Source organism: Triturus cristatus, chromosome 5_2 (assembly GCF_964204655.1).
Source record: "Triturus cristatus chromosome 5_2, aTriCri1.1, whole genome shotgun sequence".
Classification (NCBI taxonomy): Eukaryota; Metazoa; Chordata; class Amphibia; order Caudata; family Salamandridae; genus Triturus; species Triturus cristatus.
Window position 1 is genome coordinate 171,497,151 of NC_140588.1, and position 23,472 is coordinate 171,520,622.

Consider the following 23,472-nt stretch of genomic DNA (forward strand, 5'->3'; position numbering starts at 1 on the left):
AGTCGTCTAAGTAAGGGAAGACGTGAATATGTTGACGTCTGAGGTGTGCTGCTACAACTGCTAGGCATTTGGTAAACACCCGTGGTGCGGTGGTGACCCCGAAGGGGAGAACTGTGAACTGGTAATGTTGACCGTACACCACAAACCTGAGGTACTTTCTGTGAGAAGGGTGTATTGGAATGTGAAAGTATGCGTCTTTCAGATCCAAGGTAGTAAGAAAGTCTCCCTGACAAAGGAGCGGGAGGACTTGTTGTAGGGTGACCATGTGGAAATGGTCTGAATGTATGTATGCATTTAGAGGGCGGAGGTCCAGAATGGGCCTCAGGGTCACGTCTTTTTTCGGTATTAGGAAATACAGAGAGTAGACCCCTAGATTCTGCTGATTGACGGGGACCTGCTCTATAGCGTGTTTTTGGAGGAGGGAGAGCACCTCCTGTTTGAGCAGTGTTGAATGTTCTTGAGACATTGGACGGTGCCTTGGTGGGATATTGGGTGGGGTAGATGTTAGCTCGAGACAGTACCCTGACCGAATAATTTAGGTCACCCATTTGTCCGATGTTATGGACTCCCATGCGTGTATAAAGTTTTGTAGTCTGCCCCCGACTGGAGTGGAATGGTCTGGGGGGAGCGAAGGGAAGTCATTGTGCGGGCGAGGTGGCAGAACGGGTGGTGTTAGTTTTGCCCCTGCCCTTATTGTTGTTGCCTCTGTAACCACCCCTTTGGTTGCCCTTTGAAAAGGTATTTTGAGGAGGGGACTTGTAGGAGGTAGAGGCGCTATCGGTGGAGTAGCCTCTGCCTGTGCTACGAAAGGATGAGCGTCGAAAAAGGAGCGTTTGGGGGCTTGTGATTGTAGTGCCCCCATAGACTTTGCTGTGTCTGTGTCCTTTTTCATCTTTTCTAATGCTTCGTCCACCTTTGGCCCAAAGAGAGTTTGTTGGTCAAAGGGGTGATTTAGTATGGACGCCTGGACTTCAGGCTTGAACCCGGAGATCCTGAGCCAGGCATGACGACGAAGCAGGACACTAGTGTTTACGGCTCTAGAAGCAGTGTCAGCTGCATCGAGGGCACACTTAATAGAGGTGTTAGTAATTAGTTTACCCTCCTGTATTAGGTCATGAGCCTTGCGTTTGTGTTTTTCGGGGAGGTGCTGCATAAGAGCCTCAAGCTCGTCGTAGTGTGCTCGGTCATAGCGCGCAAGTAGCGCTTGTGTATTTGCAATGCGCCACATGTTTGCAGCTTGGGAGGCAGTGCGTTTGCCAGACGCGTCTAGAAGTTTGGATTCTTTATCTGGCGGTGGGGCTTCTCCTGAGGACTGGGAGTTAGCCCGCTTTCTAGCTGTGGACACAACTAGGGAATCTAAGGGAGCAGGGCCCTTGATGTATGCAGGGTTTGTGGGTGCCGCCTTGTACTTTTTTTCTATTCTAGGGTTCAATACCCTGGCCCTGACAGGGTCTTTGAACACCTCTGCAGCATGCTTGGTGACGCCTTTAAGCATGGTCAAGATAGACGTGGAATGTCAAATGTGTCCAGTAGGAAGTCGTCTTCCACTGGTTCACTATGCATTTGCACCCCATGGTAGTGTGCTGCTCTCTGCAGTAAGTGGTGAAAACCTAAGGAGTCCTCTGGAGGAGACGGCCTGGATGGGTATAGGTCGTCCTGAGGCATATCAGGTATGTCAGGGTTATGGTAGTCTTCCCATGGGTCTGGGGTCCCCGGTGGAGTGGGGTCCATTGGGGCGTCCGCTGGGTCATAATGTGGATCCCCGAAATCCGGATCTGGGGACGGGGTCGGGGATTGATAATGTAAGGGTGGCGGAGACCTGGGAGGGGGAGGAGGGGGAGGGGGTGGAGGAGGTGGAGGAGGCGGAGGAGGAGGTAGTGGGGAGGGCACTCTGAGAGGAGAAGTAGCAGAGTCCTTCCGCTTGGGCGGTGGAGGAGGAGCCGGGGTGTCAAGTCGTCTTTTCTTGACAACTAAAGTCAATAGCCCAGTCTTTGGATCTTTAAATAGAGTCTTTTGCAAAGGGTCTGGTGTAAAGAGATCCAGTGGCGCCGAATCGTCCGCTGGCGCCGATGTTTTCGGAGCCGAGGGTTTCGATGGTTTCTGTGCGCCATGCTTTTTTGGAACCTCCGGTTTTTTCGGCGTCGTGGGAGTTTTCGGCGCCGGAGCGTCGGTGCCGACAGATTTGTGTTTGTGTTTTGTCGGCACAGAGAGTCCAGGCTTCGGCACCGGTGGCTTCGGAGTCGAGCTGGGTATCACTTTCTTCGGTGCTGGATGGTGTTTTTCGGCACCAAGCGTCGGCTGGCTCGAGCCCGAGCTGCCGTGAGACTTCGGAGGCTTCGACACCGGGCCCGAAGGTGGGGTGATAGAAGCTGTGTGCTTGGTTTTGCCCAGGCCTGCAGGCGAGGGTGTAACCGGAGTCTCTTTGGTTTTGGGCGCGGGGGTGGGAGGGGGTACAGTACTCACGACCCGCTGCGCCGGTGTGATGTCCTCCACGTCGGAGTCGTCGGCCTCGGAAGCGCTGACGACGTCGTCCTCTTGCTCGGTGTGTAGTTGCCCCGAAGCTTCGGCGTCGTCTCCGAAGATGTCCGGTGGAGCTGCGGAGGATGAGTGCGCCATGGTGCGTCGAGCTCTTCGATCCCGGATGGTCTTCTTTGATCGAAACGACTTACAGGCGGGGCAGTCTCTAGCCTCGTGTTCTGGAGAGAGGCAAAGGTTACACACCTGATGGAGGTCGGTGTGGGGAAATTTAGATCCACATTTTGGGCACTTTTTGAACGGAGTCCTTTCCATCGGCTGGGACCGGAGTCGAGGAGGGCCCGGAGGCCGGTGCCGATGTACGGGATGGAGAAAAGTGCCGCTTCGAGAGATGAAGATGATGATGAAGAAACTCGAAGAAACGAGGATTTTCCGTCGAGGCTGGAACCGTAGAAGTTCGAAGCCGGAGCACGAAGTATCACATCCGAGCCCGATGGCGGAAAAAAACAATCTGAGGATGGAGCCGAAGCCCATGCGCAGTACGGACCGAAGGAGGAGTCCCCGAACTCGTGACTTCCAAAGACTGTCCAAAGAACAAAAACAAACTGCAAACATCCGGGCCCAACACCAGATGGCGATCTATGCCAAGTGTACAATCTGCAGCTCACATGCCTCGAACATCCATTTTTTTCCACTGTTGTTCCGTCTGATTTTATTAAGTTCTGCATCCTCAATTCAGTTGGTATTTTGGACATCTGGGAAGTGAGGAGCTGCAAATCAGTTACCAGCCACATGTGCTATCTTCTTAAGGTGGTAAACATTTAGGCCCTGCATTAGGCCTAGTGGCACTTGCAAAACGACAGACAGGATCTCTGTCACGTTTTTGACCGAGTATCCCATTTAGCCAAGTCTAAATATGGCATCTGGCCTTTTAAATTATCACATTTGACAATATGTTAGCAAATTCTGTCCATAAATTGTGAAAAGCTGGTTCAATGTCAAATTAAAAATATGAACTTACAGTCACTCAGAGAAAGCATGGGAAGCAAAAAAAAGAGCTGAACCCATTTTGACCATTAAAATGGGGATACATAGGTGTTTGTCTTTACGTATCTATGAGTATTACATATGTTTAGGTGTGTGGTGTGTCTGTGCTTTTATTACCATTCTATGGATCAGATCTTGGTGCATGTCACAACCTGTGCTCTGGTATTTATCACAACGAGGACCATATGATATTGTGTTAAACATCTGGCATTTTCTCCTATCATAACAATGACCTCACCATTAGGTCTGACTCAAAATTGTGCTGTTATCAATGCTACTGCATCACATTTTTTCTATTCAATAAGAACTGTATCACAGAATATATTACAATTGCATGTGTTTTTACCATTCGCATTGAGGAACAGATGATATGGCGTGTTACAGGATTGTGTTCTTTGATACAGCACATTGAGGGCCGCATCGTGGTGTTTGTTAGTAATATGAGCAAGTTCCTATTAATCACAGAGGGCAATTTTATACTGTGTGTTACAGGGATGTGCATGCTTTAATCACACCACTAGGACAATTTCACAGTGTGTTACAGGTGCATGCTTGTTATACCAGTCAGCCTTAGGGTGGTCTTCCCCCAAGCCTTTTGCCTTCACCCCTGCTATTTTTCTGAATTCGTTTTTGTTGGCCTTAGGACCGGTAACCAGTTATTAAGTGCTTGTTCTCATTCCCTAAATTATGTTAAAATTGGCTTACACACCCACTTGGCACATTTAATTTACTTGTAAATCCCTATTAAAGTGACACTGGCTGTACCCAGGGCCAGTAAATAAAATACTACTAGTGGGCTTGCAGCACTTATTGTGCCATCCACTTAAGTAGCCTTTTTGAACAAGTCCCTGGTCTGCCGTTGCAGCCTGTGTGTGCAGTTGTAAGCTGCCAGTTTGACCTGTCAAAATAAATCTTTTACCAGGACTAAACCTTTCTAGTACAGACAAGTACCTCTAAGGTAGGCACCAAGAAGTGTACAGTCTATTTAAAAAGTTGGACATGTCCTGCTCAATTTTACACATCCTGGTAGTCACCATTGCAAAACCTGACTCTCCCATACAACACGATTGGGTACCTTATTACATTTAATAAGTGATAACGTTTGATGGGGAGTAGGTAGGAAAGTCTATCAGAGGAATATAAAACCCTCTTGTATGGATAATTCAGATTGTAAGTCTCAATTAAAAAATGCCACTTTTAGAAAGTTGAAATTTTCTTGTCCAAACTATTTGGTGCCGCCAGCCTGTATCCTGGGTTACATGACTAGGTGTAGTTGGAAGTTTGCCTTTGTGCATTTCTCCCACAGGGTCTGGGTATGGGCAGAGTGAGCCATCATGACTTGACAGGGGCATGAAGCTGAAACCTACAACACTTGCCCTCAAAGGCACTGGCTCAGCTCACAGACAACAGGCTTCACAGTAGCCTACTATGCTGCCAGAGAGACCGAGACCAGGGCAGGGAGGCTAGAAATTCTAGATACCTCTGCGGGGGGAGGGGGCTCCAAAATCCTCTACTTCACAGGTGGCTCTAGGTATACAAATGGGCCCCTCAGACCCACTTTTCAGTACACTCCTGGACCTGTAGATACTGCAGAATAAGGACAACCAGCTGCTTGAGGCCTGTCCCACTTGTTGAGAAGTAAGATCAGACCTGCAACCTTCATCTCACGCTGAAGTAACTCCAAGGGTCAGATGACTGACCTGCTGTTCTGAGCTACAGTCAGACAACAAGCTCCAGAGGCCTCTCTGCAACTGCCCAGCTAACCTGCTTCACTGGACCTGCCTGAACACTGTCGGCCTGAGCTCCTGATCCCCAGGAGGTGCCTCCCAGGTCTTGGACTCTTGTGTGGCATCAGGTGAGCTCCTCTGTGGATGGACTAATTTTTGCCAATATCATGCCACCATCGCTGTCCGCCAAATCTTCGCAATACTATAAACAGCTAGTAACGACCAGCAAAGCGAGATCTGCAATTAGCTCTACAGCATCAGCAGCCTGCGGTTACAGTCAAGGCAAATTCACAACAACCAACGTTCACGACACTCAACATGATGTTGCGCTACATCAACTACTGTCCACAACACACGGCCTGCCATTTATGCAACCACAACAACCATCCGCAACAGTCTCCCAGCGCCATGAGCCGCCTCTTGCTGGAATGGACCTCTTTGTGCTAGACTTTAGAAGGGAACTTTTTCAGCGAGACTAAACTGGTCCCTGTTTTTGTCCTGAACAAAATTGTGGTAGGCCTGAACTTGTGACTTTCACCAGTTCTCTCACAACCAGGTAACTCCGAGTGACGCTTTGTTCTTTTAGGCAAAATAATTACCATAAATCTTCAAAACTGCATATCTCCATCTCTACACAGTGGATTTTGTCCTTTTGGTGTCAATAATTTACAACATTTTACTCGGTGTGGCATAAATATTTGACACAATTCCTCTAAGAGGAGCCTAACTGCTTTTAGGCAAGCTACCAGAACCAGAGGGTAAACCTCAGGTTAATTTAGTGACTTTTGTGGTTCACCCTTACAGGCTGCTTCAGAAGGGCTCACACTCCCCTCAACCAACAACCCAATTTCTCACAACGCTTGTTTATCTTTTTATTTGTTCACTAAAGAAACTTTGTGATGAGTTGCCATACCATCATAAGGCTGCCTTAACATACTTGATAGCGGCAGAACTGTTGCCCATTCTAAGTGCACTTCTGAGAAGGATTGTTCCCCTTAGGTGCCGATAAGTATCAATTGCGTGTGATAGTTTAATCCATCAAATTAATTTGATCACATTTCATATCACAGATTTGTGCACCATTACACCATGCATTGAAAAAAATCATCATGTCGGGTGCTACTGTCTTGTGCTTGTCACTGTGCTTGATAAAAACACACATCATGGCCTTTACTTTATGCATGTGAGCCTTCATTCATCACATTAACGACCATCTCATGGTTCATGTTACAGTTTTGTGGTGTTTAACCTGTAATAGCTTTTACCACAACTTATAAGTTGTATTAATTACATGAACATTTATCCTGGACAACAAAACCTACTTCATATTGTTCGTCTGAAATATTTACTCTTATGTTTTACATGTCTATATTATAATGTGCCTTTATGAGAATGTGGATTGAATAGATCACACTGAGGACCATATTACATTGTGTGTGACAGCTGTGTGTTCCTTTATCTATCACAAGAAGGAAAAGCTTATGGTGTCCGATACAGAGGTTGGTGTTTTTATTCATCCCAATGAGGACTGCTTCAAGGTGTGTATTAAAATGGGGTGTTTTATCCAACACAGCGAAGGCCACATTTTTGTGCATATTAGACGAGTATGCTTTTCTACCACAGAGTGAGATCATGTTGTGTTAAACAATGCTCATGATAATTTTGCCATCATTAGCATTTTGTAGTTGTGTTTCCACTTATTAATTTAAGGGTAAGCACCTACATGTTATGCCGGGTTTTACAAATGTGTATGCTCTTATGTAACTGATGTATCTTGAAAATGTCTGCACTTATCGATCACAATCAGTGCTCAATGAAGTCTGGTCAACAAGGCAAGCACTTTTCTCCATCACAAGAACGCCCAAGTGCTAATGCGCTCAAAGTACATGTGTACAATTGAAAAATGGTTCACTGACATGTAGAGTTTTGAGCAAATCTTCTGGCGAATAGATTTAGCCTCTTAATGACCAACCTAGTGCTGCTGGATCAGGTGGGCTTAATACCAGGAAGGGCGACTTCTCATAATCTGCGTACACTGTTCTCAATCAGGCACAGCGTTGGTCCGCAGCTGGCTATCGTGGCAGCCGCCTTTTTGGATGCCACGAAAGCCTTTGATTCCGTGGAATGGGATCACCTGTTCACTATACTACAATGTATGGGTCTCCCAGCTAGGTTTTTCTCATGGATCCGTCTTCTTTATACCTCCCCTACGGCTCGGGTGCGCATAAATGGGCATGTCTCCTCCTTTGTCATGCTTACGAGGGGCATTCAGCAGGTATGTCCTCTCTCCCCGTTATTATTCGCCCTAGCAATCGAGCCCCTTGCGGCACGGCTCCGGCAACATCATCCGGAAAAAGGCCTTCGGTGCTTTCAACGTCCCATATTGGTCTCATTATATGCGGACGATGTTACTTTATATGTCAAAAGCCAGATTCATAATCTCAACCCACTGTTGCGAGAATTGATACGATTTGGTGGACTGTCAGGGATTAACATTAACTTGACTAAATCTCAGATATTTCCACTCATGGCTACCGCGGAGCCCTTCCCATAGACTACCCCATGCAATGGTGTTCGGACATAGTGAAGTATTTGGTAGTACAAATCACTAATGATCGTGAAGAGCTCCAACGTTGTAATTACAGACAGACTCTGGAACACGTCACCACCTGCATCACTAGATGGATAGCCCTTCCTCTCTCAATGGCAGGTCGTATCTCGCTTATAAAAATGTTCATCCTCCCCAAATTTATATATCCATTTTTAAACATCCCGCTCTACCCTGGACGGTCCTTTTTTAATATGCTCAGATCGGAACTCATAAGTTTTATCTGGGGAGGATCTATATCTAAATGGAACATTTAAAGCTATGTCACAACTGTTTCAAAAAGCGTCTTCGATGGATATTTTTTTTGTACGCGCGACTGAGGCAGGGTATTAGGGAATATACACCGTCATATACTAGAGAGCCCCCCACAGTGGCCCGCTCCATTATCTGTTGCGCACCCCTGAGGCCTTCCATCTAGTATCGACCCTATACCACAGCCTATACACGGATATGGACTACAAGCCCTGCCCGGTCCGCACCAAATGGGATATGGAACTGGAATATGATATCACGGACCAGCAGTGGGAATACTGCTGCAAGCAAACTGAGCTTGTCTCCTCGAACAGTCGGCTCCACATCACGCACTACAAGTTCTTGCACTGCACATATTACACTCCTGCCCGACTACATCGCTATGGTCTACGAGAGAATGCACGTTGTGCTAGATGCAAAACAGATATTGCTGACTTCCTTCATTTGGCATGGTCCTGTGAGGCAGTATATTTATATTGGCAGCAGATCTTTGAGGCCCTGGCACACATGACCCTGCTGGACATACAGATGTCCCCAATGCTAGCGCTGTTGGGGTACACCAAGGCGATTCCGGCTGCCCAGCGTAAATTCATCTCCTTTTGCATACTAATGGCCTGGCACAGGGTGGCCTGCAGGTGGGGCAGGGGAAGGGCGCCAAAATTTAAGGAATGGCTAGGTGACCTGATCCTGTGGCAAGAGCAGCTGAATATTTATGAGGAGTCGCTCCCTGTCTCATCTAGACCTCGAGATATCTGGGCCCCTCTAACTGTGTATCTAATAGAACACCCACTCACAACGCCTGCTGACACAAACTCGAAGCCAGCCCAGAACGTCTGCACAACTGGGGAAAGTACTCTGTGCTTATGTATGAATCATTACTAATTACATGGTTGATCTGTTCCCTGTAACTGTATATGTGGACTACCCTTCCAGGATGTAGCCTTTTCTTCCTGCATAACCAACGACATTATCGTGTAGATGCCCTTAGCTGGAACTACGTTGCCTAGAGGAAGAGACCTAAAGACTATTCCCAAACATGTCTTCATTACCTTGCTTGTACTGTGTATTGCCGTGCTTAAGTGTCTAAACATATGATGGAACCAACTGTTTGTAATGTTGCTTTTTTGTCGCTGAATAAAACCAATAAATAAAAAAATTAAAAAAACATTTTGAGTAAATCTTTTGTATGGGTGGATAGTGAGCCTTGCAGGGCTTGGTTGCCCAGCAAAGTATTAGCGTTCCTACAAACACTTTCTAGGCCTATTCCCACCCAGAGAACAATGCGATATTCACTGCTGACAAGAGCAGGAGTAAACTGGTTTCCAGGTTCGGAATAGGGAGGAATCAGTTCATATTGTAGATGACATAGAAGAAGGGATTACTCCACAGGCAAAACAAATTTTTCGCAAGCAGAAAAGAAAAAAACTTTACTCTTTGTACTGGCTTCTGAATGTTTCCAAATGATGTAAACATCCATACATGTTAAAGGAAAGATGAGATTGTTGAATAGAAATTAGGTGCATCGATTGCAATACTGCTACTGCAGCAGCACACCAAGAGTCCTATAGGGAACGCTGTGAATTAAAAAAACAAGCATCCTTATGTAATTCAAACACACCTAAGAGAATAAATGTAGTGTTTAGTGCTGTGAATTGCATTCAAAATGTGGGGGTCTAAAGGTGTTCAGCTTGCTGATGGGTTTCCGAATATCCACCACAATGACCATACTTTTGAGAGTTAAAGGTGTTTTGGTATGTTATATATGTCTGCTATTATTATACTTTGGACCGTATCATGGTGTGCGCAACTAAAGAGTGGTTTTATCCATCACAAGGACCGTATTATGTTGCACACACCAGGTTTTTCCCATCACAACAACTACCACACCACTGGGTCTGTTGGAAAGTTGTGCTATTACCTGTACTACTTTTAAAGTTTTAACTTCTTTCAATCAAAATACATATATAACAGTGTATGTTACAATTGCATTAGGGTTTGCAATTGTAACGAGGTCTAGATGATATGGCATTTTACAAGATTGAGTGCTTTGTAACATTACATTACGGACCGCATTGGGGAGGGGGGGGGGGTTGTTTCCTAATGTGTATTACAAGAATATGCATGCTTTAAGCATCACCTAGGAGGACGACATTATGGAGTTCATTACAAGTGCATGCATGTTTATGCTGTCATTTGTTGTTAATTGCAGAAACTATGTGATATGCTGGCATACCATCAGATCATGAGGATGCCTTAAGTTGCTTAATAGAGACAGAACTGGCCCCATTGTGAGTGCACTCCTGTGAGAGATTGTTCACCTTTTGTACCAAAACATATATGAACTGTTTGCCAATTTGATCCTGTCAAAATGATGATAACATCATGGTGCATGCTGTACATTTGTATTCTAATACACCTCACTCCTGGAAAAAACTAACATGTGTACTACCGCATTGCGTGTTCTTCTCCATCAAAATGAGGACCATATCATGGCATGTACTTCATGTAACTGAGCTTTTATCCATCGTAATAAGGACCACATCATGTTCTAGGTTACAGTTTTGTGTTTTGCTTCTTTAATACACAACAGATACTACCACAATCTTAGATGTGTATCATGCATATGAACATTTATTCTGAACACCGAAAGGGACTTCATATTGTGTTTCACAAGTTTGTGCTCTTTTATGCATTACCAAGTCCACTATAGAGATGTGGCATTTCGGGGTATGTGCCCTTCATAGTGAGGGACACATTACATTGTGTGTGAAAGGTTTATATGCCTTTATCCGTCACAGGAATGAATCACAATGAAAGATGTTCAAGAGGTTCGTCACATTTGCGTGTTTTTATCCAACACAATGAGGACCCCATTTTGGTGCATGCTAGATTATGTGTGCTTCTTCCATCACAGTCAAATGTTGTGTTGAAAAAGTTAATGTTAATTTAGCCATTATTAAGAGTACCATATAAATGTGATTTATTGGCGTTATTATTCCTTTAATAGTAAGCACCTCTCAGATTATGCTGTGTATTTCAAATGTGTATGTTCTTATGTAACTCAAAGAGAACTACATTATATTCTATCTTGGAAATCTTGTGTAGCTATTAAATCACAATGATGGCTCTATAATGGACTGGTTTATAGGGCAAGTATTTCTCTCCATGACAAGAAAGCCCAAGTGCTTATGTGCACAAAGTACATGTGCACACCTGGAAAAAGACTAACATATAGATATCTATGTGAATAAATGATTGTGCGGGTGGATAGAGAAATTTCAAGGGCTTGGTTGCCTTGCAAAGTATATGTGTGCCTGAAAACTTGTGAGCTTGTAATTGTCCACAAACACTTTCTCAGACCATTCCCACCAGGGGAACAATCTGAGATTCACTTCTAACAAGAGCTGGAGTAAATTTTTGCCAGAGTGGGAATAGGAAGGAATCAGCCTAAATATCTGAGATGTCATAGATGAAGGCATTACTCAACAGGGAAACACGTTTTTCAAATGTTACTACTTCTACTTGCTTCAAAATATTTCCAAAAATGTAAGCATGTAGACTTGGTAAGGAAAAATGAGATGCTCAAAAGAAAATGAAGAAATACAGCTACTGTAGCTGTGTGCTAACAGTCCCCCAAGACCACCTCTGTGAATTAAAAATCAGCTTACTCATGTAATTGAAACACATGATAATGTAGCCCTTGATGTTGTGAATTAAGCCTATAATGCTGAGGTTTAAAGGTGTTTGTCTATATGCATCACAGCAGGGTCATAATCTTGCCAGTGGCTTGCTCATATCCTGCACAATCACCATAGCTTTGAGTGTTGCATGTGTTTTGGTATGTTATATATGTGAGCTGCTACTATTATACTCTGGATCAAGTCATGGTGTGCATCACAATTGTTGGGTTTTATCCTTCACAGCGAGAACCATATGATGTTGGGTGCTACACAGCTGAGCTTTTTCCGAACACTGTGATGACCACAACTCTAGGTCTGTTGCAAAGTTGTGCTATTATCTAAACTACTGTTACCAAGAATGAACTTCTTTCCATCACAAATAGGATTAAATCACATTGTATGTTACAAATGAATTTGGGTTTTTCATGTGCAATGAGCACTAGTTCCTATGACGTGTTTCAAGATTGTTTGCTTTGATACATCACATTAAGGAGCACATCATGCTGTCTTTTAGTAATATGAGAGTGTCTATTTATCACAGAGGATAATTTCATGCAGTGTTTTACAAGGATGTGCATTCTTTAACCATCAAAAGGAGGGCAATATCATGGAGTGAACTAAAACTGCATTTTGGTTCATCTCTTCATTTTTAGGTCGAGCTTTGATCGACTGGTTATCTCTTCTGTGGGATTTGGCACACCCACTCATTGCTATTGGTTCTTGTGGCATTCAGAAATGCTGGCTTTCTATTGGTCCACTGCGCTCAATTGTCCCTTCTTTGGGTGCTTGTTTCAGCGGAGGCGATTTCACTTAGTAATTGTTTTTGTTGGCCATCGCGGCTTCCTCCTCGCACAGCGCGGGATAGCCCCTCCACCCATCTGGCTGTTGCATATCAGGTGGTTTTTTTTTTGTAGTTTTATCTAGCGCAAATTCAACTAGTAGGTATTGGAGGGCTTTACATGAGCCCCAGTGACATTAAACTTGTTTCACTTTTTCCACACATCTAATTTCCGCTCAAGTATACAAGCATTTCCTAAACTTATTTAATTTGAGCATAGCTGCTTTTTTAAATATAAATACTAGTCGCCTTATTTATTGTACCTTTTTCGTTTAGAAATCAACAAATTCTCTTTAAGAAGGTCACTGTAAAAGATGGCGGCCATGTGAAATAGTCTTGTTTTAGTCCTTCGACTCTGTCCATGGCAGAAGCGGTCACCTCTAACCTCCCAGCATGCTCCGCTCTAGCAAACCGGTTGCGGTGAGTGAGAGCATTGGTGGTCATTAATTCTTTTGTTTATGCAGGTAGAGGTTATACGTTTTACAACATGTGATTTTGTGACATTTTCGAGCTGGTTTGGGGTGTTCAGGCTGGCGGGGATACTGGGTGGATGAGAAGTGGGACCCTGCTTTGGATCTGCAAAGTCGTCTGTATTCTCTTTACAGAGGCTTGAATAGCACTGAATTAACACGCATAGATCTTCCACCAAAGTGTTGCGAGATTGGCAGTTTGTCAGTTGCCCAATGACAGCAACATAATTTTGTAGCTAAGTTCCCTCTAGAGCGCACATTCCCCTCCAATGCTGCACACTAAAATGCCTCGGGTGCACAGACAAACAGGATGGGAATCAGCAGATGTGCAATCCACCTATCCTTCTTTAAAAAAAAAAAAAAAAACATTTTTAAATAACTTTCAGTTCAGCAGCACATGGACAGTTCCATTAATGTAAGAATCACATTTATGTATAAAGGACTGTAGGATGCAAATCGGCAGAACTCTTGTTCAGTAACTTTTCGTGCTACACACTCAGTCCCCAACACACTGTTTTATTTATGGCTGTGGCGCACGCAAACTTTTCTTAAACAGTGCTGTGCTGCACCCGTCAACTTTATTAGGCACAATGGGTGACGCAGGAGTCCGGGAGCCGGAGTACCCTGAAATCTTGGCAACTCTTAACAAAAGTTAAGGTGAGCCAGAAACCGATTCATAAAAAATCCAAGCAAAAGCAGAAACAAGGAATCCGTTTCTATTGTTTCAATAGACTGCTTTTGCTGCAGTAGTGAGCTCCATTCACCCCTCCTCCCACATCTATTTCTCATCACCCCAAACCCCCTTCTCCAGCTTTTGTTGCACGATGCACAGGATTTTTCCACAACCCATCTCCACAACCCCCCAAAAGAAACTTTTAAATTATTTTAAAACATTGTTTCTCATTAATGCGCTGCCTCCCAGTGGTCCGAGAACGGGCTGTTTGTGGTGTGTTGCAGGTTCCGTTTGCATTTACCAGTGCCTAAAACATCAGAACTTGAAGTATTGCAAGTGGACAGTTCATGACGATGCTGAATCAGTGGCCCCTCTTTAACAGGGACATTTTAAGGATTTTGGAGGCCCCTGTTTGGAAGAGCTTTGACTTTATGATCCAGTTTCAGCTGTTTCATGCCCTCTCTGGCCAGGTCACTGACAGTGCACAGGTGCACTCCTATTTTATTTGCAGTACATGTGTAGCACAGATCTAGCCATGTAAAACAGTGGAGTGCACAGCACAGTGAACGGGCAATATCATGGTGTGTGTGGTAAAAAATAACCATCAAATGTTTTTATTTAAACACTTTATTTACAACATTTTGATTTGCCACCATCCTGTTTAACCCCTTCAGCGCTGCGCGGATTCCCCCGCGGTGCTGAAGGGTTCGAGCGCGGGCGGGGCCATGACGGAACGGTTCCGTCATGAGCACAGCTCAACCGATGCTCATGACGGAACCGTTCCGTCATGAGCATCGAAGGGGTTAAAAGAGATTGTCAGCACCGCTGCCTACCAGCAGCACCAGAGCAGAGTGCGCTTAAGAAGTTGTCTTATTTGCAAGTCCTCGTCACACACGCATGGACTTCTTTGTAGTCTTCGCCTTTCCCGATCTTTCTCCATTTCTCTTTGTACCGGTGTGTAAAAGTCTCGTATCTGCCCTGGTCTCTCCTTGCACTTCTTTTTATTCTGTGGGTAGCTCAGTCCCTCCTTGCATTTTAGTCTCTCTTAATCTCAGTGCCAGTTTCTCTTTCTCTCCCTCGCTTCCATTATGTTTTCATCTGTTTATCTTTATTCCTCCTGTTTCTCCCTTTCTGTGCCATTGTCCCTTTCTTTCTTTGCCAGTCTTTTTGCTGTGTCTCTCCTACTCTCTCTGTATGTTTCAGTCTATAGACATTTCTGCTTTCTTTACTTCTCTTTTTCATCATTCTATCTTTATTGTGCCATTTACATTTTCCCCCTCTATTTTCTTTTCACCCCAGTTGTCCCCTTTCCTCAGATTCATTCCATCTCTGCTTCATTTTCCTCCTTTCTCTAGCATCCTTTCTGTTTCCATATTATTTCCTCTTTCATTCCTTTGGTAGGTAAAAGGCATTGTTATTTACAATGCCAATACCTCTCTCACAAATGCGAGACCAATTTGCATTGCAAATGCTTGTTAATTAATTGCATTGATTTTGTGATGTGTTGGCATACCACCATAAGATTGCCTTAAAATACTTAACAGAAACAGACCAGTTTCTCAATACAGGTGCATGACCTCGAACCATCTCTCTGCAACTAAGCTCTGTGGCGCTTACTGGGAGGTACCTGGTGGGCAAGTTGGCCCCCACAGACCCTCAGGATTGAAGGGGACTTAATCCCCCAATTTACAACGCGCCAGGGGGCGTGTTTGCACAATGTCAGGCCCTGCCCCCTCCCTGCACCTCTGGGCAAACGCACCCCCTGGCGCATTGTAAATTGGGGGATTAAGTCCCCTTGAATCCAGAGGGTCTCAGGGGGCCAACTAGCCCACCAGGTACCTGCAGTAAGCGCCTCAGAGCTGCGTTGCAGAGAGGTGCAAAAAGGGGCATGGGCACAGACCACCTCTGCAACGCAGCTCTGTGGCGCTGGGGGCGTTTTCAGAGTGCTGCTGGGAGGGGGCGGGGCCTCTGGCAAGTTACCGGTTTCTTTTTTCTAATTCTTATTTTATGGGACAGGGCCTGCGTGGCCCCCCTTCCCTTGGCCACTTTTGGGACCCTATCTCCCGGGCCTGATCATTTTCTTATTTTCTTTTTCCTAAAAAAAAGCAAATGGGAAGGGGGCCGCGTGGCCCCCTTTACCTGGGCCACTATTGGCACCGGGGACCCCAACCCCCTGGGGCCTGGCCTAGTTTATTTATTTTTTGTTATTTTTGCGGGGAGGGGGGCGCGTGGCCCCCCTCCCCAGGGCCATTTCTGGCCCCAGGGAACCCATCCAGCGGGGCCCGGACATTTTTTTTTTACATTAATGTGGAGGAGGGCCGCGTGGCCCCCCTCCCGGGCCACTCCTGGCCTCAGGGACTGACATCAAGCTCCCCTTGCCCAAAAGCAATCTGCTTTGATTCATTGAAGCGAGAGCAGGTTTTCCCGCTCTTGTTTCAATAAAGCAAAGCAGTGTCTGCTATGGCAGGGCGGGAGTCGTGCTCTCGCCCTGCCATAGCAAACGGCAATGTGCCGGGGGTGGGCACCCCGGGACATTGTAGGAGCCGGCCCTGGGGGATGGCGGTCCCCAGGGTCATCAAGGGCTCCTGGAGAGAGGGCAGGCGGCCCCCCTCCGAAGTCTTTAAAGGCCCGGGTGGTGGCGGTCCCCGGGGTAGCAGGGGGCCGCAATGCCCCCGCATACAATGAAATACGCCCCAGGGAGGTGGCGGTCCCTGGGACTGCAGAGGCCCCTGCGAGTCCCCGCAAATTAATTAGTGAGTGCCCCCAGGACCTGGCCCACCCAGGGGCTTTCGAAAACTAAGCGCGATTCGTTTTTATTTTTTTTATTTTCTCAGCCAAATTTACAACCCCAGCGTGAAATCTGCCAATTTTTTTATATTTCTTTTGGGCCCTGAGGGTCCTTGTGGGACCCCCCTGAGCAGGTCTAGGGAGTCAGGGTGTTTGTACCCTGCCCCCTTTTCTTGTTTTTTAACCTGTATTTCACGGTTTTCTTGTGACTCGGTTCTACCAAGTCACAAGATGGCTGCCAACACTTCCTGGTTTGGAGTGTTGGAGTGAAGCTCGTGCCCGGGAGGGTTCAAGAACCCTCCTCGGTGTTCAGAGATCGAAACCTTTCTTTTTCTAATTTCTCAGGAACTACAGAACGGATTTACTCCATTTAAAAGAAAAAGGGCTCTTTCTGAACCAAGGGCTACCTTTTTGCCAAATTTGGTGTAATTCTTTTCAGCAGTTCGGGCTGTAGCTGTGTCTAAAGTTTCCTATGGAAATTAACATAGGGAAAACGCGTTTTGGGACCCCCCTTTTTTCTCGGGCCGCCGCTTGACAAATCACCCCGAAACTTTCAAGACAGGAGCTGACCGGAGCACCCTATTAGCTTTGAAAATTTCACGAAGATTCGTCAACCGGCTCCAAAGATGTTGGCAAAAGAAAAAACGCTTTTTGAATAGAAACTAGGTCCTACTATAACACATATATATATATATATATTACGATCCCAGTTCTGATTTGCCGAGGCTGTCAGAAGGGCGGTCTGGCACGGGTTACCGGATAACCCCAATAAATTCAGAATACTCCCTCCTTAGTAGGAATACCAGACACTCCGATGTACTGCAAAATATAGATTTAATGGCAAAAAAAAAAAATCTATATTTTGCTGTACATCGGAGTATCTGGTATTCCTACTAATAAGGAGGGAGTATTCTAAATATTATATATATAAATATTATATATATATAAATATATATATATATATATATATATATATATATATATATATATAAAAAATTCACTTAAAAAAACCATAGGTTTCACACAAGTTATAGTTAGCTGTACATTTCACTCGTAAAAAACCAATGAAATTCCACATTATAGTTAGATCAGGTAACTATAACTAGCTTACCGTAAGCGCACGGAGCGCGCTTACAGATATATATATTGATTTAAATGCTATTTTCTCAGGACCTACTGAACAGATTTACACCAGACCTGCAAAAGGCACATCCCTGACCTGAGGACTACCTCTCTGCCAAATTTCAAGTAATTCTGTTCAGCCGTTCGGGCTGTAGCTCGGACTAAAGGTCCTATGGGAAAATGCATGGGGAAAACGCGTTTTGGGACCCCCCTTTTTTCTCAGCCCCCGCTTGACGAATCCCCCCCAAGACTTTCAGGGTAGGAGCGGAGCGTAGCGCCCCATTAGTTTTGAAAAATTCGCGAGGATTCGTCAACCGGCGCCAAAGTTATTCCAAATAGAATGTTGCAGATTTCCTATGGAAACACGGTCCTAACTATAACTATCTACTGGCGACCGCCAGTAGATTATATATATATATATATACACACACACACACACACCAATCGAAAAAGTGCTCCCAGTTGAAGCGCCACACACAGCGTGTTTTAACCTTTTATTCCAACAGGGGAGCGGGGTACACAGCAACACTTCTCAGCACTCAATTGCGCCAAACGCGTTTCGGGCTTCACTAGCCCTTGCTCACTGGCATTTTGAGGGGGAACAGCCGCCAAGGTTTTCACCGCTTTTGCAGTGATGCTTCAAAGTCCAGCCTCTAGTGGGCGTGTCTCTGGGGCATTGGAGTTCTTCCGATATTGTTGTGCCCCAATGTTTCTTAGTTTTCCCTAATGGGTCGCCATTGAGGTGGAACTGCGACACCGCCTTTAGTCACCTGGATGGATGGTCACGTTGTTCCTCTACGCCATACATTTTTCGTCAGGAGCTGCAATATTCGCACCGGGGCGCTTCGCGACCGAGCAGGCCGCTAAATATGCCAAACCGCTTTTGCACATATAATACTGGCGGAACCAGCTTTTTATTTTTGTACAAATGTTTAACCAATATTTTCAATCACACTTAAAGGAACAAGTGCATTCCCTGAAGTCATCGCAAAAACGTCAAAAAATTAACCCGCGGATTTAATTTACCAATCACCTCCAAAGTAAAACGATTTATTTCCATGATGGATCATTTCTTTGGAAACTGAAACTTTAAGAACCACACTGTACAAAAAAAACTGGAGAAAACTTCTACACTACCCATGCTTCCACGAGAACACACTAAAAGACAATCCTCCAGTCAGACAATTCTTAAGAGTTAAAAGGTTAATAAGTGATCAAGAAAAAAATTAATCATCCAAGCAATAAAAACATAGTTAAACTTTTAAACAAGGGCTTCCGTCTGAAGTTCTAGGGTAAGAGTCGGTAATTAACAACAGACCAGGCTTAGCTTGAAACTGGGAGGCGGGGGAGGGGGCTTTCCTAGCACAGTTATGACACCTTCCCCCGCCTCAAACATTCCACCACCAGGTTATCCTTCCTCTGCCAACGCTGCCACCTGACTCAAAGTCCAATCACAGCTGTGTCGTTAGCCCCACTGCTGTACCTGTGCCCTCTGCACAGGCTCACCCTCCCCTAACAATCTATTGATATATTTTAAACCCTACCCTCTCATTTCACAATGTCGCCGTGAGCACAATCCCTCAACATTATGGTCTTTAAGCATCTCTTTTTCATTCACCTTTTTAGTTTCTCAACAGTCCCAAATACTCCATTATCAACTTCGTCCTTATATTAAAGAGCAATCCACTATTTTTTTTCCTTTGTAAACACAATGTTGTTACATAACAGCAATAGCAAATTACCTTTGATTTGTTTTCCTCAGCAAAACCAGGAGTGTCCGTGTCGGGTGGGTAAGCAACCGTTATATAAACGTTATATGGTTTCACCTACAGTTGAAATAAGTAAATAAACAAAGATGTATCTATGTTCTGACATGCAACAAATACAGCAAATATTACACTGTGTTTTAAGGACAATATCTCACAGCGCTCTCGTTTTTAATGTATTTCAAACATTTTTCAGATCAATTCTTCACTCCAGCATCATATATGTAGAGGCCTAATGAAAATAAAGGCTGTAATTTACTTAAATCCTCAAACAGGTCACTAATTCTAGAAACAACTGAACAGTCACATAAATGCCACATAATGCCAGACAAGTGAAAGAAGGACACATTAAATCCCTATTTTGAGAAGAACAGTAATGGAAAAGCTGTGAAAAAAGTGAAGAATTACCATATTTATCTTCTTTGGATAGAGGTGGATGGTGGGTTTCCCACTAGTGCAAACTCCTCCAGCTCTGCAATTTGCCCACGATGTGCAAAGGAAACTACTAGAAATGGTGGTCGGTTAAGGTGCCTAATCTAAGAGAATGGTCCACCTGTACTGGCCATTCACCATGGCCGGCACAGTTACCTCCTTGAAAGTCTGCCAAGCAAATTATTGTGAATTCCACTGAACAGTAAACAGTGTTGCTAACATTTGCATACCCCACATATCACAGGGAGATAACAGGGCAGTGGGATAGTTGTACACTGCAACAGAAAAGAGGCTTGTGACAGCTAGCCCTGTACTGTTCACAATATGAGAGCTGTCAGGAGACCCTAACATCCTCTCAAAAAACAAAAACGCAAAGGAGGGCCAGAAAACAAACATTTTCTTGGGCCTCCATCACCCCCATTTATGCTGGATGCCTTTGTCAGCATTATCAGCCTAGGCCCTGGGAGAATGAGCACACATTCCCTCCGGAGGATGCTTATTGGCCACTGGGTAGCAGATCTTAATGCAGAGCATGATCCACCTGGAGAGACTAATTCCTTGACCTTTCTCCCTCCAACTAACCGAACAGATAGCAGATCATCCACCGGTGGTCTATAGTTTGATCTGTGTAGAAGCTAAGCCCTCTGTCTTGGGGTTCAAGCGATGTAAAATCTCCTTCTCAGAGGGGAGAGGTGGAGCACAGAAAGCCAGCAGGGTGATTGTTTGGCCGACAAGGAACAGTGTCACAACTTTTGGTAGAAAGGATGCCCAAATCAACAGAACCAGTCTGTCTCGGAAGAAGGTGATGTACCATGTGTTGACACAGAGCTTGAAGCTCGCTCAGAGGCCGCACTGATGCTATGGCAACGGAAAACAGCGTCTTGACGGTTAGGAGCCACAAGGAACAGTAGCAAAGCTGTTTAAATGTAGTGCACATAGGGTAAAGACCAATGTAAGGTCCCGCTGTAGAATGACGAAGGGTGTTGGGGCACAAACGCTTTAAAAAAATATAACAGGAGTCATGAACAAAGGGGGCTGATCTGGCAACTGTAATAAAGCCGAAATAGCTGAGAGGTACCCTTTAACTGTGCCCAGGTAAAGGCCTTACTAGGCGAGGGAAAATACAAACAAAAAACCCTTAGATACCTTGGCCCAAAGGGGTTCAATCTGCAGAGTACCACACAAAGCCACTAACTTGTCCAGAAACAAACGGATACAGTTTTAGTCTAGGGACATCTGGCTGGCAAGATGGCACCAACCACCTCTGAAGGAAGGTCAAAGGTGTTCAGCTGAAGTCGCTCAATCTCTTTGCATGAAGGCAGAGATTGCGAAGGCCCGGGTGCAGAACCCTGCCATGCTGCTGCAAAAGCAGATCCTACCCAAGGGGCTGCCTAATCGGAGGACGGACGCTTAAGCCCAGGAGATCTGGATGCCATACTTTCCCAGCGCAATTCAGAGCCACTAGGATGGCTTGGGACTGGCCGGTCCGAATCTTCTTGAGAACTCGTGGCAAGAGTGGTATCGCAGAAAGGCATACAAGAATCCAGAGTTCCACTTGAAGCGGAATGGGTCATCGAGTTAGAGAAGGCTTAGAAACTTAAACATGCAGAAGTGCTAACATTATCTGCTCCTGGTGAACCCCAAAGAGGACAGGAGGTTCACCATAGTCTGGAGGTGGTTAACGACTGCTGTGAGCCAGCCTTTGACAGATAGTCGTCGAAGTAGGGAAAGACTAGCACCCCTGACCTCAGAAGATGTGCTGCCACCATCACTTTCGAGAACACCGAAGGGCACTGGAGACCAAAGTGGAGCAAACTGAAAATGATCCTGTCCCACCACAAATAGCATGCAATTCCGTGGGCTGGCATGACAGATACACATAAATAGGTGTCCTGCAGGTCCAATGCTACAATCCAGCCTCTGAGATGTAGGGTAGACAAGACCAGGGAAATATTAGCATTTTTAATGTTTTCCTTATGGAGGAAAGTGTTGAGGCTATAGGTCTAAATTAGGTGCTACTTCTGGTACAGGCAGCCTCATGATAGCCCCTTTCGCCAAAAGGGTTTTCACTTCCAACCGCAAAACTGTAAGATAGTCCTCCGTCAGTTGTTGGGGAGACAGTGAAAGGTATGGGGAATCAGAAAAGAAGGGGAGTGCATAACCCTATCAAATAATTTGCAGTGAGATCCACTTGTCTGAGCTTATGGTCTTTTGTTTCCAAACAGGTGAGTTCCATCGAAAGGCATGTGTGTGAGGGATAACTGGACATCGCCTGATAAGTGGGCTGCAACAAAGCATGGAAGTGAATTACAACACTGGTGCCAATGCCCCGCCCGATGGAATCACTGATGTCTAAGCCACAGCAAATCATGAACTTGGCAGCATCCCAGCTTCCTGAATGGCTTAGGCAAGGACAAATCGGAGATATTCAGCGGCACCGGGGAGGGCTGCCCACACACATGTACCGAACAAACCCAGGTCATCATTATGCTCAGTATGTCCAGGGGTTCCAATGAACAAAAACATGTGTATTAAAAACATGTGGCGTATTATTCGGTCCCATTAGGAGCATCTTTACCTAATCGAAAAAGAGAACATTTGTAGATTACTACATTTATTGCAATTGTATTGTAATTGCATTTTTTTAGCGCTTACTACCCCGGACGAGGCGTCAAAGTGCTTTTTTGGCAAGTAGCAAGCTACTCCAGAACCCATAACGGATTAGTGGTTAATTAGTATAGTGAAATATGAAAGCAATTTGAGTGCTGGATATGTTAGTTATTTGGATTGAGAAGGATAGTGGAGAGATGGAAGAGAAAACACTTTTGCATTTATATATATAGATTATTGGTGAATTAGTATAGTGAAAATATTAAATTTATTTGAGTGGTAGACATGTTAGTCTGTTATTTGGATTGAAAAGGATAGTGGAGGGATAGAAAAGGGAAGGATTTAGAATGTAAAAAATTTGGGAGCTCATAGCAAAAATTATTTGCTACAGAAATCAAACTTCCATAATGGATATGTGGGTCGCTAAACATTATCTGAAAATTAATGAAACATAATTCAATGTACGATTTAACAACAGTTATAAAGAATGTGAAAGTCCTTTTAAAAACACTCTTTTAAACATACCTCCATTTGCAATGCTTCCGCAAGTCCCCGCAGAGCAAACTTTGTCGGAGAGTAAGCTGTGTAGCCAAAGAGACCTATCTGGCCTGCCTGGGATGACACAAAGACTATCCTACCCATTCTTCGCTCCTTCATAGTGCCAATCACTGCGCGACTTGGGTAGACACTGCCCAGGTAATTCACTTCCATTAACTTCTGCACAGATACAAACATATCAAAGCAACAATCAATAAACGGCCAAGAAGAGCAGCACAAACATATTTTAATACAGATGGTGATATAGTGAAGTTCAACAGTACTGATATACAAGTGTTCTCTTTCTAAGATGGCAGTGCGTAACATCCAACGGTTAGCGGGGTAAGGCATCACAGTAACTGACTGAAAATTGCAAACTGTTAAATATGCAGTGGTCTTACCCCTAATCTGGCCTCATGCATTTACTTTAATAGCTGGTTTCTCATCA

At 44.8% G+C, this 23,472-nt stretch overlaps 1 protein-coding gene across 1 annotated transcript in view; it reads right to left on the reverse strand.

Annotated features, from left to right (window-relative positions):
• Nucleotides 1-23,472, reverse strand: part of KDSR (3-ketodihydrosphingosine reductase) — a 310,571-nt gene that overhangs the window by 120,173 nt on the left and 166,926 nt on the right. The window contains exons 6-7 of the mRNA XM_085606936.1: nt 23,013-23,204; nt 19,422-19,505 (exon numbers count right to left, since the gene is read on the reverse strand). Of these exons, the coding sequence (XP_085463062.1) occupies nt 19,422-19,505; nt 23,013-23,204 (276 nt within the window). The remainder of the gene's footprint in view (nt 1-19,421; nt 19,506-23,012; nt 23,205-23,472) is intronic.